Source organism: Parasteatoda tepidariorum, chromosome 1 (assembly GCF_982258835.1).
Source record: "Parasteatoda tepidariorum strain Cologne lab strain chromosome 1, Ptep-v5.0, whole genome shotgun sequence".
In the NCBI taxonomy this organism is placed as follows: Eukaryota; Metazoa; Arthropoda; class Arachnida; order Araneae; family Theridiidae; genus Parasteatoda; species Parasteatoda tepidariorum.
The window spans coordinates 45,405,976-45,418,872 of NC_141755.1; the positions used below are offsets into that span (position 1 = coordinate 45,405,976).

General features: G+C 28.3%; 1 protein-coding gene across 1 annotated transcript in view; it reads left to right on the plus strand.

The window, feature by feature from the left end:
* The window catches only part of LOC107436702 (cGMP-dependent protein kinase 1-like), a 107,579-nt gene that overhangs the window by 18,183 nt on the left and 76,499 nt on the right, over positions 1–12,897 (plus strand). Inside the window, exons 2-3 of the mRNA XM_043045989.3 lie at positions 3,174–3,370; positions 8,450–8,616. Coding sequence (XP_042901923.1) covers positions 3,174–3,370; positions 8,450–8,616 — 364 coding nt within the window. The remainder of the gene's footprint in view (positions 1–3,173; positions 3,371–8,449; positions 8,617–12,897) is intronic.

Below are 12,897 nucleotides of genomic sequence, written 5' to 3' on the forward strand. Positions count from 1 at the left end.
ATATGGGCGTCCTGATTACGAAAGCAGGATTAATTCCTAGGGGTAAGTATTATTTAACAAATTTGTAACATTGAAATTTAAAAATAATTAAATCATCAATAAATCTAAAAACAAATTTAATATTAGGAGTAAAAATAAGTTAGCTAGATGTAATGAAAAATTAGATCTTAGAGGTATTCTATCTGTTTAAACAAAAGTATGTTTTCTATTTATATAATTAATTATTAAGACAAACAAATATTGAATAATTGAATATAATATATATATATACATAAAAGCTATTAACTCCTTAACTTACTCACTTTTTCCCAATCAAGGTAAAGGAATCGTACAAATCGAGGCAAACGGGGATCAGGGAGTAATAAAAACTCTCTTCATAGTAAAAAATTAAATGCAAATTTTATTTCTAGCAGCGAAAAAGATTTTAATAAGCGCAGATAATATTAAACCAATGAAAGATCTTGTTTTCTCCCTGAATAATAATAATATATATGAGCTTTAAGATCTTATTATTAACTGTTCTTTTATTAATTTACACTTCAAATTTCTTTGTTTCGATCTTGTAAAGGCTAAACTGAGAGTAACATTTCACCAAATAAAAGGAAAAATTTGGATGCTTTATAATTCGTTATTAATTTTCAAAGCCCTATTTCTGATAAGATTAAATTTCATGACATTTTTGAAAATTTAAAAAAAAATTGTTTCCATTAAGAGATTTTAACATTATTAAAAGCTTTAAATATGATAAATCTCTTGGCAAAACTATTTTTAATTATAATAATATTAGAAAAAATTTGGAGAAAATTAATATATCTTATTATGAATGTCTCTGTGAAGATGAGAAATATTTTGAATATTTTGCTAAACATTATAAACTTATCATTAGTGGTTATTTAAATAATACAGAAAATTTAGAACTTCAGAAAGTATATTTAGAATTTTATAAATTGTTATATGGTAAATGTTTTTAAATTTTGTGCCTTTTATCATTAAATTCTTAATAATCTCTTCGTTTTAAGATATCAAATAGATTCACTTTACCTTTAGGTATGTTAATAGAATGGAAATGGACTGTTTATTGTTACTTTAAAAACTTTGTTTTAACTAATGAGAAAAATTTAAATAACAGTGACAATTCAATAAATTTTTCTAAAGTTGATCAATCAATTAAGCAATTACAAAATTTTTTTTATTACCTCCATAGATAAAGCTAACAATAATTATGCAATCTTCAGTAAAAAATTCTATGTTGAACTTGTTAATAAGGAATTCGAAAATAGTAAAAATTTTAAGCTTAGTAATTGGAATAATAATATTATCAATGTATACGAGAACAGTACTATCACTAATAGAAAGTTTCTTAGTACCATGAAAGTATATAAAATTTGTCATAACATCCTTTCCAGAGGGAAAACGTGAACCTTTTTATTGATTCAGTAGGATATACAATTAGTCATTATTACTCTTAGTTTTGCCATTATATTGCGAAGAAACAAAACAAATTTCTCTTCAGGTACATTTTCAAATTGGTAGCAATCATTAAAAATTAAAATGGCTATTTTGTGTTTCTCTTTTTCGACATCAACGAACAGCAAATTCGACATTTGAAAACAACACATGTTCATGAAATAATGCTGGTTATCACTGCTAAAGTCACGGTTATGATTCAGTAAGTGATGTTAGCAGTTACAATTAAAGTTTAAAGTTACGACTAAGGTACGATAAGTAATGATAGTGTATTACCTGATTAAAAGCTTCAAAAACACATGGGAAGTAAGTTAGGCGAAATGCTTCAAGCACTTCAAAAATCGGTGCCCATCTTCAAGACTTGCCAGATGTCAATGAGAAGAAACAAAAATTTTTTGAATAAAAAAAAACAATAAGTTGCGAATAAAGATTTAAAAATAAGGAGGAGAAACAAAACTAGAAAAAACACAGTAACAGAGAGAAAAAGAAATCACAAATGGCAAATCAAGGTATTATTGGCTTTTTATCTGTTTTTGATGCAAATGAAGCCTTATATTATTATTTCACAACTTCGATTTCTTGGGATTATTTAAGTAATGCTTGTTCTTACAGATGAGGTGGTTTTGAAGTCATATATAGAGATATAATTGTATTACATAAAGAAGTTTAGTTTTTAATTATTCTTTTATATTTAATTATACAATTTATTATATTTCTTTTCATTTTTAAAGGTGTTAGAAGTCTATTAATAATCAAAATAAAATATACAATTGATTATCATTTATGTTTTCGATTAAAATTTTTTGCATGTATCACTGTAATTTGTGTGTCCTTGAGGGACCTCTCTTAATTGTTTCCAAGTGAGCTTTAAATAATAAAATAGGAGTAAAAGAAACTTTTTAAGGGTGAGCTCTTTAAGTATATATATATACATAAGTGATTATCAAAATAATGGAAACACTTGTGAATAAAAGGGACATTTAAGAATTCGCTTCATAAGCATTAAAATATAATCTTATCTACCAGTTTTTTTTAATATAAAAAGTACATATATTAGGTGGTATGAGAGAGCTTCAGAGTTGTCTACGTTTTGATTTTTTGTCAGAAGCGTAAAATGTCAGACCTCACAGATCTTCAGAGAGGCCAAATTGTAGGAGCCCGACTAGTTGGAGCAACAGTGACCGAAACATCCCAGCTTTTAGGCGTTTCTAGAGGTACGGTGTCTAAAGTCATGACAGCATACACACAGCGCGGAAAGACAAGCTCAGCAAAGCAAAATAGTGGACTGAGGGAGAAGCTGAGTGAAAGAGACTGACGGGTATTGAAGCGGATTGTAATGTCTGAAAAGAAAGCAACTGCAGCCAAAGGGACTGCAGAGCTCAATCAGCATCTGGATTCTCCAGGGTCAACAATTACAGTTAGGAGATACCTTCATAAAGAGAACATTTACAGCAGAACAGCAATTCCCAAGTCTTCAAAATCTAGGGTGTTTCCATTATTTTGATAACCATATATATATATATATATATATATACAGAGAGAGAGAGAGAGAGAGAGAAATCTTTCGTGTTGTATTGTTAAATTAGAGTTCAGTTTCCTTATTTAATTTAGTCATTCCGTACCAGAGAGTCAACATTCTTATTATGATTAAATATTCCAAGTTGCTTAAAACCTATAACAGACTTTAATAATTAATTCTATTTCAGGATATTCTGAGATCGTCTTCTTCTTCGATGCTTTCGAAAGGTCCTGACATTCTAACGAGTATTGTAGACAACAATAAAGAGCTTCGAGTTTCGAATCGTTATGGTCGACACATTCCACTTACAAAGAAACAGGGAGTTTCTGGAGAAAGTGCTTCGTTTGAAGACTTTCAAGTTCAGAAATATGACAAAGATTTCAGGTATTGATCTCGTTTCCTTTTTGTTTGACACTTTCAGAAATAGCCATGGTTAGTACGATTTGTACGTAATTTAAATAGTAGTTGCTTGATTTTTTTTAAATCATTGATTTAAATTAACTGATTTTTTTTTGTAAAATAAAAATTCTTGTTTAAAAAGTTTTTAAGTCACAAAATATTTTATCTAAATGTAATCTTAAGGTTGAAATTATTTCTGATTCTATTTATAATGAAGGCAATATCCAGCGAACTAATGAGAGTTTAGTGTATGTAAAGTATTATTCAATGTTCACGATAGACAAAAAAAGGACTAAATGTGGATTATGTTCATGTTTAACTTGTAAGCTATAACTTTCCCTTGGCTGTACGCAAAATAATTTACATTGAACAAATGTATTTCAACTTATAACAATTTAGTTAATTCCAATGAGTTAATTTCAATTTATTACAATTGTTTATTTAAATAAAGGTGCCTTTAAAATTTATAGAACATGTAGATTATGTATATAAATGATGAAGAAAAATTGTTTCTGTCAGGAGTAATTTAGTATAAATGATTTTTTTTTTATGTTTCCTTGATTAAATAATTTAGTCTTTATATGATATCTAACTTGCACGTTGGATCTTCGGATCTTAACTTGTTGTTTAACTCCTAAGTCTTAATTTCCGGAAATATTTTGCTTTTAATAGACGAGACAACAGCAGAAATGTTCGGTTTTTGTCTTTGCAAATTCATGAAAGTAATTAAGCTTGAATAAAAATAAATAGTATTTTTTTTTCAGAAATTAGTTTTCATGTTAGCATTTAGTTTTATGTTTAATTTTTATATGATTATTTTAATCATTTTAGCTAGTCATAATAAGTATTTTAATTGTAATGTTGTTTCTAAATAGTATTAAACATTATAAATATATTTTATGAAAGCTTTGATTGATGTATGTAAATAGAATATGTAAATAGAATAACAAAAATCTGATTTAAATTAAAAAAATCCGATATGAATAAAAAAAAAATCCAATTTTTTGCATGTATCTATAACAATGTGCGTTTAAAAAAGTAGTGCGATACAAAAAAAGTAGTTTGTAGCTATTCCTGGCAATTACTTTTAACATTAGTTTAGAAAAAAAACAAGGTTCAAACTCAACTAATTTTTTGAATTTGATTGGCAGAATTCCTCGCGGGTCTGTCAATAAATGCAATGAAAATGATCCTGTGGCTGTAACTGATCGTTAACAGAAATTGCGTACTTAAAATCAAACAGGACTGATATTTAAAGTAGGAATTACCAAAAGTAGATAATTAATTACTCTGGTGATGCTTTCGCATGCGAATGCACACTCATGAAACATTGATGTTATTTCAAAGAAGGGAAAATATTTTTCATGTACTTAATTTCGTAGAGGATTAAAAGAGCATTAAGCAATTAAAAAAATGAAAGTATTTGATAATTTCGCCTTTTTGAATTAAATATTCCCTATCGAAAAAAAATATAAAAAGCAAATTCGAAAAAAATTGTTTTGGAATAACAAACTGACTCCCGTAAATACGAATAAATATTTCTTAATTATTCCCTTGTAAGCCTCTTTATTCAAAACCATTTTGTACGAAAGTGTAAAGTAAATTCTCCAGCAAAGTTCGCCTCCTTAAATTAGTGAAATAGTTATTACAATTCCGAAGTAATTTGTAGTCACTACATTTGAAAAAAGTAGTTGTAGATGTAGTTAAATACATTTGTAATAAAGTAGTTGTAGTAAACTACGAAAATAATGTTTTTCTGACCACTGCTATAGATCTATGTAATTTTTTGTACGTATCTATGTACTATTTTATTTGTAGAATCTATGAGTACTATATCTGAAATAGCTCTGTAGCTCTTAATTTTACCCAACTTAAGCATTCTAGTAAAGCAATGTAAAAAAAAAAAAAAAAACCCTTACGTGAAATTGTCTGAATTGACTCCGGTTTCTATAATCATCCACCGTTTTTTGGAAACGAATTTTTCAATTATTTTTATTACCAAAATTTGATCTGAAGGAAATTTTATAGTTAAATTTTTATGAAATTCTAGAGGTGTAAAAAGCTCTGAAATATGAGTAGAAAAGAGGGGTACTTTGGTAGGACTTCCCTCCTTAATTTGCTACAAATGTTAAATTTTTTTTTGCAACTATTTAACTTATTTGCTCCATCTTGATATCACTTTTTTCTTCCAAAAATAAAAAAAGATTCAGTCACAATTTCGATTAAAAGCAGGTGAGGATAAATACAATGAATCCTCCAAACTATCTCGCGAGAGAATCAGGACCTTTCTGAAGAGAATGAAGGATTTTTTTTAATCTTTAAATTTCTTCTGAATGATTAGAGAAGTCAAAACTGTAGACAAATAAAGAATTGTAGCAATCAGGAATATGTCGGTGAGTTTATCTCCCTAAAATTTGAAAATAAAATTACGAAAAATGATTGAATTTCTAGCTTTGCTTCTTCTCTTCCAATCAGAAAATATATTTAGAAACAATTTTAACAAAAAATGAGGGAGGGAGGATAGTTCCGTAATATATCTGTAATATTGTTCCCCAATTTATTGCTTGGGGGCAAGAAAAGAGAATAAAAGTTTGAATATTTTGAAAAAATGTTTAAAAAAATTGTAAAAAGCACAGAAAAATATTTTTTTTTAAATTTAAAAAAAAAAAGGTTTTTATTTTCAATGTTTTTTTTCAGTTTAGGGATAAAATTTTCCTCCTTGCTACAACTGTCGATGAATTAGAATTTTTTACTTCTCTATTCGCTTAGAAGGAACTTCACGATTAAAATAATATTAAATACGATAAAATTTCCCTCCCCAAAAAAAGTCTTTTTGAATCTCTCGAGATGAAGTTTTGTAGATTAACTGTAGAAAAAAAATTTCCTGATCTCATCCCCCTCACCTTAATTACAACTGAAAATTTTTATTAGAAGATGTTTGGGAGAGAGAAAAAGAGGATGCAATCCCCTTTTATGCATAAAATACTTTATACGTTGAAAATAAATTTAAAAAAATGCGAAAAAATTCCCAGAGGGAACTATCATTTGTAATGGTTTGTTTATAATTTAGGAGGAAAAGGAATCCTCTTAAAATCCTCCTACTTGCTATAACTGTTCATGTTTTAGAAATTTTCACCGCCACAGAATTTTAATAAGAAAAATAATCCTTTTTCAAATCATAACAAGAGCATTATCGAAAAGTGATTAAAAAAAAAAAGAGGGGGTGGATGGATACTTCTCGAAATCCGTGGGAGATGAAGAAAATGGGGTTTATAATATAAACCCCGATTTTGGTAGAATTACGGGGATCATAAAATTATTCAGCATAAAAATTAGTAGGAATTGTGTCAGAGCCTTTCTTGAAGCAGCTTAGTGTTATTGCCTAAAATGAACCTAAATAAATATTAAATTTTTAAAAATTATGTTTCGCAGTGATAAGCTGAAAATCATTTTTATCAAAAATTTTTTTACTACAATTTTAATTTTTACAGTGCTTTTTTCAAAGTACTTAATTATTTTTTAATGAAAAAGTGCATTTTCAAGAACATTTTTTTCTATTCTTGCAATTATTTTAAAAGTTTGCTTTCGAATTATATCTACTGCAACAATATTCCTTTTTGAAATAAAATAAATCTCAAAATTTAAATTATTAAAAATTTGAATTTTTAAAAATATTTCATACAGTAAATGCATAATTTGCATAAATCTATTTTTGAGGGGAGAAAACAATACTAAATGTTCAAAAAACTGAAATGAAATTTTTAGTCGTTGGAATACTTACTGACAAAAGATAATTTTAATTTTTTATAATAATTTTGTTCCTAAGCACTTCTTAAAAAAATTTGCAACGAAATTACAATAATTGATATGAATTACCAATGTGCTGTTATCATCAAAAGTGTTGTTATTCCAACGGAAGTCATATTCAAAAGAAATTATGAAGATTACATTAATAACGAAAATAGAGCATTATATAACTAAATTGAAACACTGTTAAAAATTCCTATGAAAAAATGGTTGAGTAGCAATTTATTTAATTGGTACTTTACCATATTTAAACATAGTATATTAGCCATAAATAAGATGGTATTCAAACTGTTAACTGCGAAAAAAAGTCGTTTATTAACTGATTTCACCTAATACTGTTAAACAACCAGAATTTTATCGCACTAACTAGATCCACTTAATGAAGCCACTTAGTTCTTCGCAGAAGGGTACATACAATAGCCGAGAGGGTTAATCTGTTAATCTCACGACTGGCAGAACGGGCGCTTGAGCCCCGGGGTTAATGCCGTAATATATCCATTCCCTTCGACGATTGATGATTTCCCAGTGTCCTGCACTCCCCAATTTGTGCCCTGGACTGTTGGAATTCGATACTCTCATTCCCGCATAGGTGGCAGAAGTATAAAGCTGCTAACTCTCTCCAATGTAGAGTTAAGTTTCATTCTTTACGGGTTTGAAACCATGCTAGTTGTAAATGGTTAAAAATGCCATATAGTTTTGCATTCATGTTTTTTTAACCATTCTGATTCTAAACGGCTTTAAATCCGTAAAAGTAAAAAAAATTGCGGTTAATTGGTTGAAATAATTTACCATAATTTCAGAATGGAAATTTTAAAAGTTAATAGAATAAAAGAAACCCGAATGCAATGCAACAAAAGAAATATGATGCAATACAGAAATTTTTCAAGGAATACCTGCATTCCTTTAGTATTATAGCTTTTCTGTGAATAACTGTTTTGCAAAAGTATTATTCGTGATTTGAAGCCTAAATCTCCCTCAATCCCTGAAAAGCAAAATAATTCATAAAACATAAATGATCAAACTATTCACAAGTAAAAATCTCAATAAACTCACGAAAAAATGACATACCATTCCAAGGCCTGTAAAAAATTAAAATAAGCAAACGAGTCAAAATAGCACTTCTAAATTACCGTTGCCAGCAGATAGAAACATTTGCGCCGCCAGATCAAAATAATAAATTGTTTCGATACCAACCAAAATATAATTACTCAGTGCTGTCAAACACTCTGTTGTAAATATTAAAATTATTTTGTTCAGGTCGAAGCAGTTGATTAAAGATGCTATAATGGAGAACGATTTCTTGAAGAATTTGGATAGTTCTCAAGTGAGAGAAATAGTGGACTGCATGTACTCACAGTATTTCAGCAAAGGGACTCAAGTCATTAGGCAAGGAGACGTTGGATCTCATTTGTATGTCTCTGCTGGTAAGCATTTTAAAACATTTGCAGTGTGTTTTCTGAAGATCGACCTTAATGTTTATTTTTTTTTATCAAAAGGGAAAACAAAAAAGTGCACATATATGGTTACAATATTATCTTTAAAATACAGTGAAATCTCCAGGAAAGACCTCCTCTATTTATGACCACTTTAGGCAGGCACTAAATTTTTTCCATGGACTTAACTTTGAAGACCATCAAAACCTCCTCCAGCTATCGGACAAACCTCTGCGCCAAATAAGGAAAAGGTCAAATAAGAAAATACAAAATAATATAAAAACAAAAATATTAACAGAAAGGAAAACTAGATTAAAATTATTTTTGAGTGGCCCTTATTTAGAGAGCTCTTTCTGACGATCTCTGAAAGAGATTGTCAACCACATATTGTAATCAGAATGCACTAAAGACGATTCTATCAACGATTTATTTTTAGAGCTAAAAGCTCAATTTTAAAAAAAAAAAAAACTTTAGAAACTCAGTTATTCGCTTCTTTTAAAGCTAACTAATTTTTATATCAAATTAAATGCAAACTTACACATAGTTGTTTATTTATTTAAAACAACTTTATGATTTACAATAGGTAAATTTGGTTTTACACGCAATTTTATCAGCATTTTTTATTAATTTTATCATTTTTATGGAAGCTAAATTTTATTCGTTGATCAGTCTTTTCCTGATGCTAACAAAAGTGGAATTTCCTCATCAAAAAAATAACACCGAGTAAAATTAAAATCTCTTGCGAAAAGTCATGTCAACATTTTGAAGTTAATGTAGGTAACCCCGAAGAACAACCAACCTCCATTAGCGACCATTTTACTGTGGCACAGAGAGTGGTCTTTCCCGAGAGTTTCCACTGCAATAGTCCGAAAAATATAATATTTTTGGAGTACAAAAAAATTCGGAGCCTTTTTATTTATGTGTTTGGTTAAAAACATAATTTCCGTGTCGTTAGCAAAGTAAACAGAGCATGAAAACTATTGAATAACAACAAAATTAAAATATATATTAAAAATCATATATTAACAGTTTAAAGGTGTGCGTATTTTTTGTGTCAACAAAAAAAAAGCATTCATGGAGTTTATTACTTGTAGTTTCAAAAAAGTCAGGGGGGGGGGGCAAGCGGATACTTTCACGGTAGAGAAATGTAACAATCACAATTCGACAGAGCTCAAAATAAAGGATTTTCGGAAAATTTGCAAAAACTTACACACTTCAAAAAATAAAAAAAAATAGCTAAAATAAGTAGAAAAAACTAATATTTTGTTTCAAACTACATTAAACTATAACTATAAAACTATAACTATATATAAAACTATAACTATATATAAAACTATAACCATATTATAACTTCTACAGTTACGTATAGTGACACAAGATGAAAAAAAATAAAACTTTTTTCTATTTACATCAGGGTTGGAGTTTTTGCCGGCAAAAAGGGATTTTTGCCAGGACAGTGGCAAAAACCTGGTAAAAACCGACAGAAACTGGTAAAAACCGGCAAAAACCAAATTATCTAAATTGCTGATTAAATATTATTACAAAATACTTGAAACAAATTTAAATCAATCATAAGGAATAATAATTTTGATACATTACATGAAAAAATTATTTTTAACATATTAATAATTTATATAAAGGCAATAATTTTTAAAACATTGTGAAAGTTTTTGACCTCTTTTCTTTTTAGAATCCTTAAATAAATGTTTTTTAACAAATAAATAAATATTATTATTTGTATAATATTATTATTATTATATTATAAAAAATTATTATTTGTACAGTAATTAACTACACATCTTGATAGATATTTTATGCTTTAAATTATAGTTATATTAATTTAAAATAAGTTCATTTCACTGGAAAAAAGAGAATATTCGCAAATTTTCCAATCAATAATGTTTTAAACTACTAAAATGATATATTATTACATTATGATTTAATTATGGAATAATAATTTTGTTAATTATTTTTATTTATATTATATATTTCAATTTTAGGAATAATTTTGTACCAAAAATTTGTTTTTGACCTCTCATCTTAGAAAATATAGGTTTTTGCCACTTTTTGCCAATTTGCTTGGCAAAAACCTGTTTTTGTCAGGACGGTTTTTACCGGTATTTGCCATGGTTTTTTCCACCTGCGGCAAAATCTTGACAACCCTGGTTTGCATTGATACGCAATAAAAACTTTAGAATCCTGAATTAGAAATTTATTTTTTAAAAAAGTGCTAGATAGTTGCAGCTTTGCTAATTGGTGGGACTCCTCTGTAATTTAGTCGCATTCCAACAACTATTGAAATTGCTTTTGTTCATAAGGAGTAAGCCTGTTTGGATGGAATAAAATGTCTGTCTAGAGACTATATAAACATATCTTTCCTACAAAGAAACGTAACGTCATGTTCACAAAGCTACTTCTGTCGTTGTATTTATCCAGATATATTAGACTGTTAAAAAATATTTGGTATTAAGTTCCCTTGCCAGCCAGAAATTTAATCTAAATTTCACAGTTTTTTCTTCCCCAAGTGATGAATAAATTTCTAACGCTCATAATTTTTTATGGCTGGAGCTATTTATTGAATTTTATTACCTTTCCTTGCTATAGAATACCAATTAGAATTTTTTTTACAAAATTTACTCTTTCTCGGATGGGTAAATTTTCTCATATCTCGAAGCTATCTGAATCGAAACAATTGACCATAATCTAATCAATTACGAGTGGTTGGAAAGCAGCAGTAGGTAAATTTCAAAAATAAAATTTTGTGTTGATCTAGCAGGCGCAAAAGAAATGAGCAATGAAGCAATGCATGAATAAAATAAGGAAAAGCAATGGAAGTGAAACAGCTGCTAAATCCGCTGTCAATTTGACAGCGATGGTAGTTCTAGGTTAATCCTATGCACTTATTATATATTCTAATAAAACTTTGCTTTAATGCTTTTGAAAACCTCAAAAAGTTACGAAAGTCAAATAAGCTGTTATAATTATTTAAGTACTTAGCTTCTCTCAAATTTGAATCGCAGTCAAAATGACCACTCCTCTCACTCTAGTGTTAAGAATTAACGGTCTTTATTAAATAAGTTAAATTTTGATTTGGTGAGCGGCCTTGTTTGTTGCGAAATGTATTGCCGAATAGAGCAAATATCTAACATCAGTATGTTAGTTAAAAAATTAAATAAATTCGGTAAGAAATCATATCTAGGATTCCTCGGCTCTAGTTCAGATCGATCGGGAGGAAAAATCTTTCTTAAGAGGATGCTATACAGCGGGAGAAATTCTTTATGGCAAATTCTCATTCCCTTACGTGATTAATTTAAAGTTTTGAGAAATGTGAGTTCATATAAACTTAGAGTAAACCATGCATTTTCAAATGATGCAAAAATGTTTTACAAAATATCAACATGCAAACAAATTATGGCAGCATTATTCAGGATTACACAATGAGAAGTAATAAATTGTTTGCGTGTTTATATTTTGAAAACAGGCATTTGAAAAATTTTGGTTTATGAGAATTCACTTTTCTCTAAATTTTAAATAACTTATGTAGTCGAAATATAATTTGCCATAAATGATTTCTTCGACAATGCAGCGTTCTCTTAGGACTTAAATGTTAGACAACAAAAATCCTCATTCCTTACTTTTTCTTCAAACTAAGCGTCTCCTTTCAATAATTCGATGAAAATATTGTGAAAATGAAAGAATTTCCCGCCTATTTCAAAGACAGTATTCATCTTCGAAATGCTTTTCATTCAATTGAGTTTGCGAAACGTAGTGTGGAATAGTGCAGTATGCAAAGTTTCTTTTAGATTGGAATTTACTTAATTAAATCTACACGTATCTGCAGTTGTAAGAGAGATGTTGTGTCTCCTTTTATCCAAGAGGGAGTAATAAAACCTTTCAAAACTATTGTCGCTGTGCAAGAAAATTCTTTGCTTTTTGTAGGATTCATATATAGACATTTCAAAATGAAAATTCTCTTTCTCCAATAAAAATAAGTCTCTTTCGCTGTCTAGAAAAACATACTTAAAATATTCCTTGTTTTAGTAAATGTAAGTAGAATCGATATTTTTTGTTAAAGTTCCATTTTTGTTCTGGGCTTTTTAAAGGTAAGTTAAAATGAGGCTCAGTAAAATTTGAAACTAAATAAGAGCACAATTTAAAATAATCTGGATAAAGATTATAAATTTAATCATTAATTGATAAAAGTTTAGTTTGAAAAATATTTGTTTAAAAGGTAAAAAACCCATTCACAATCGAAAAAATTGTATTGATAGT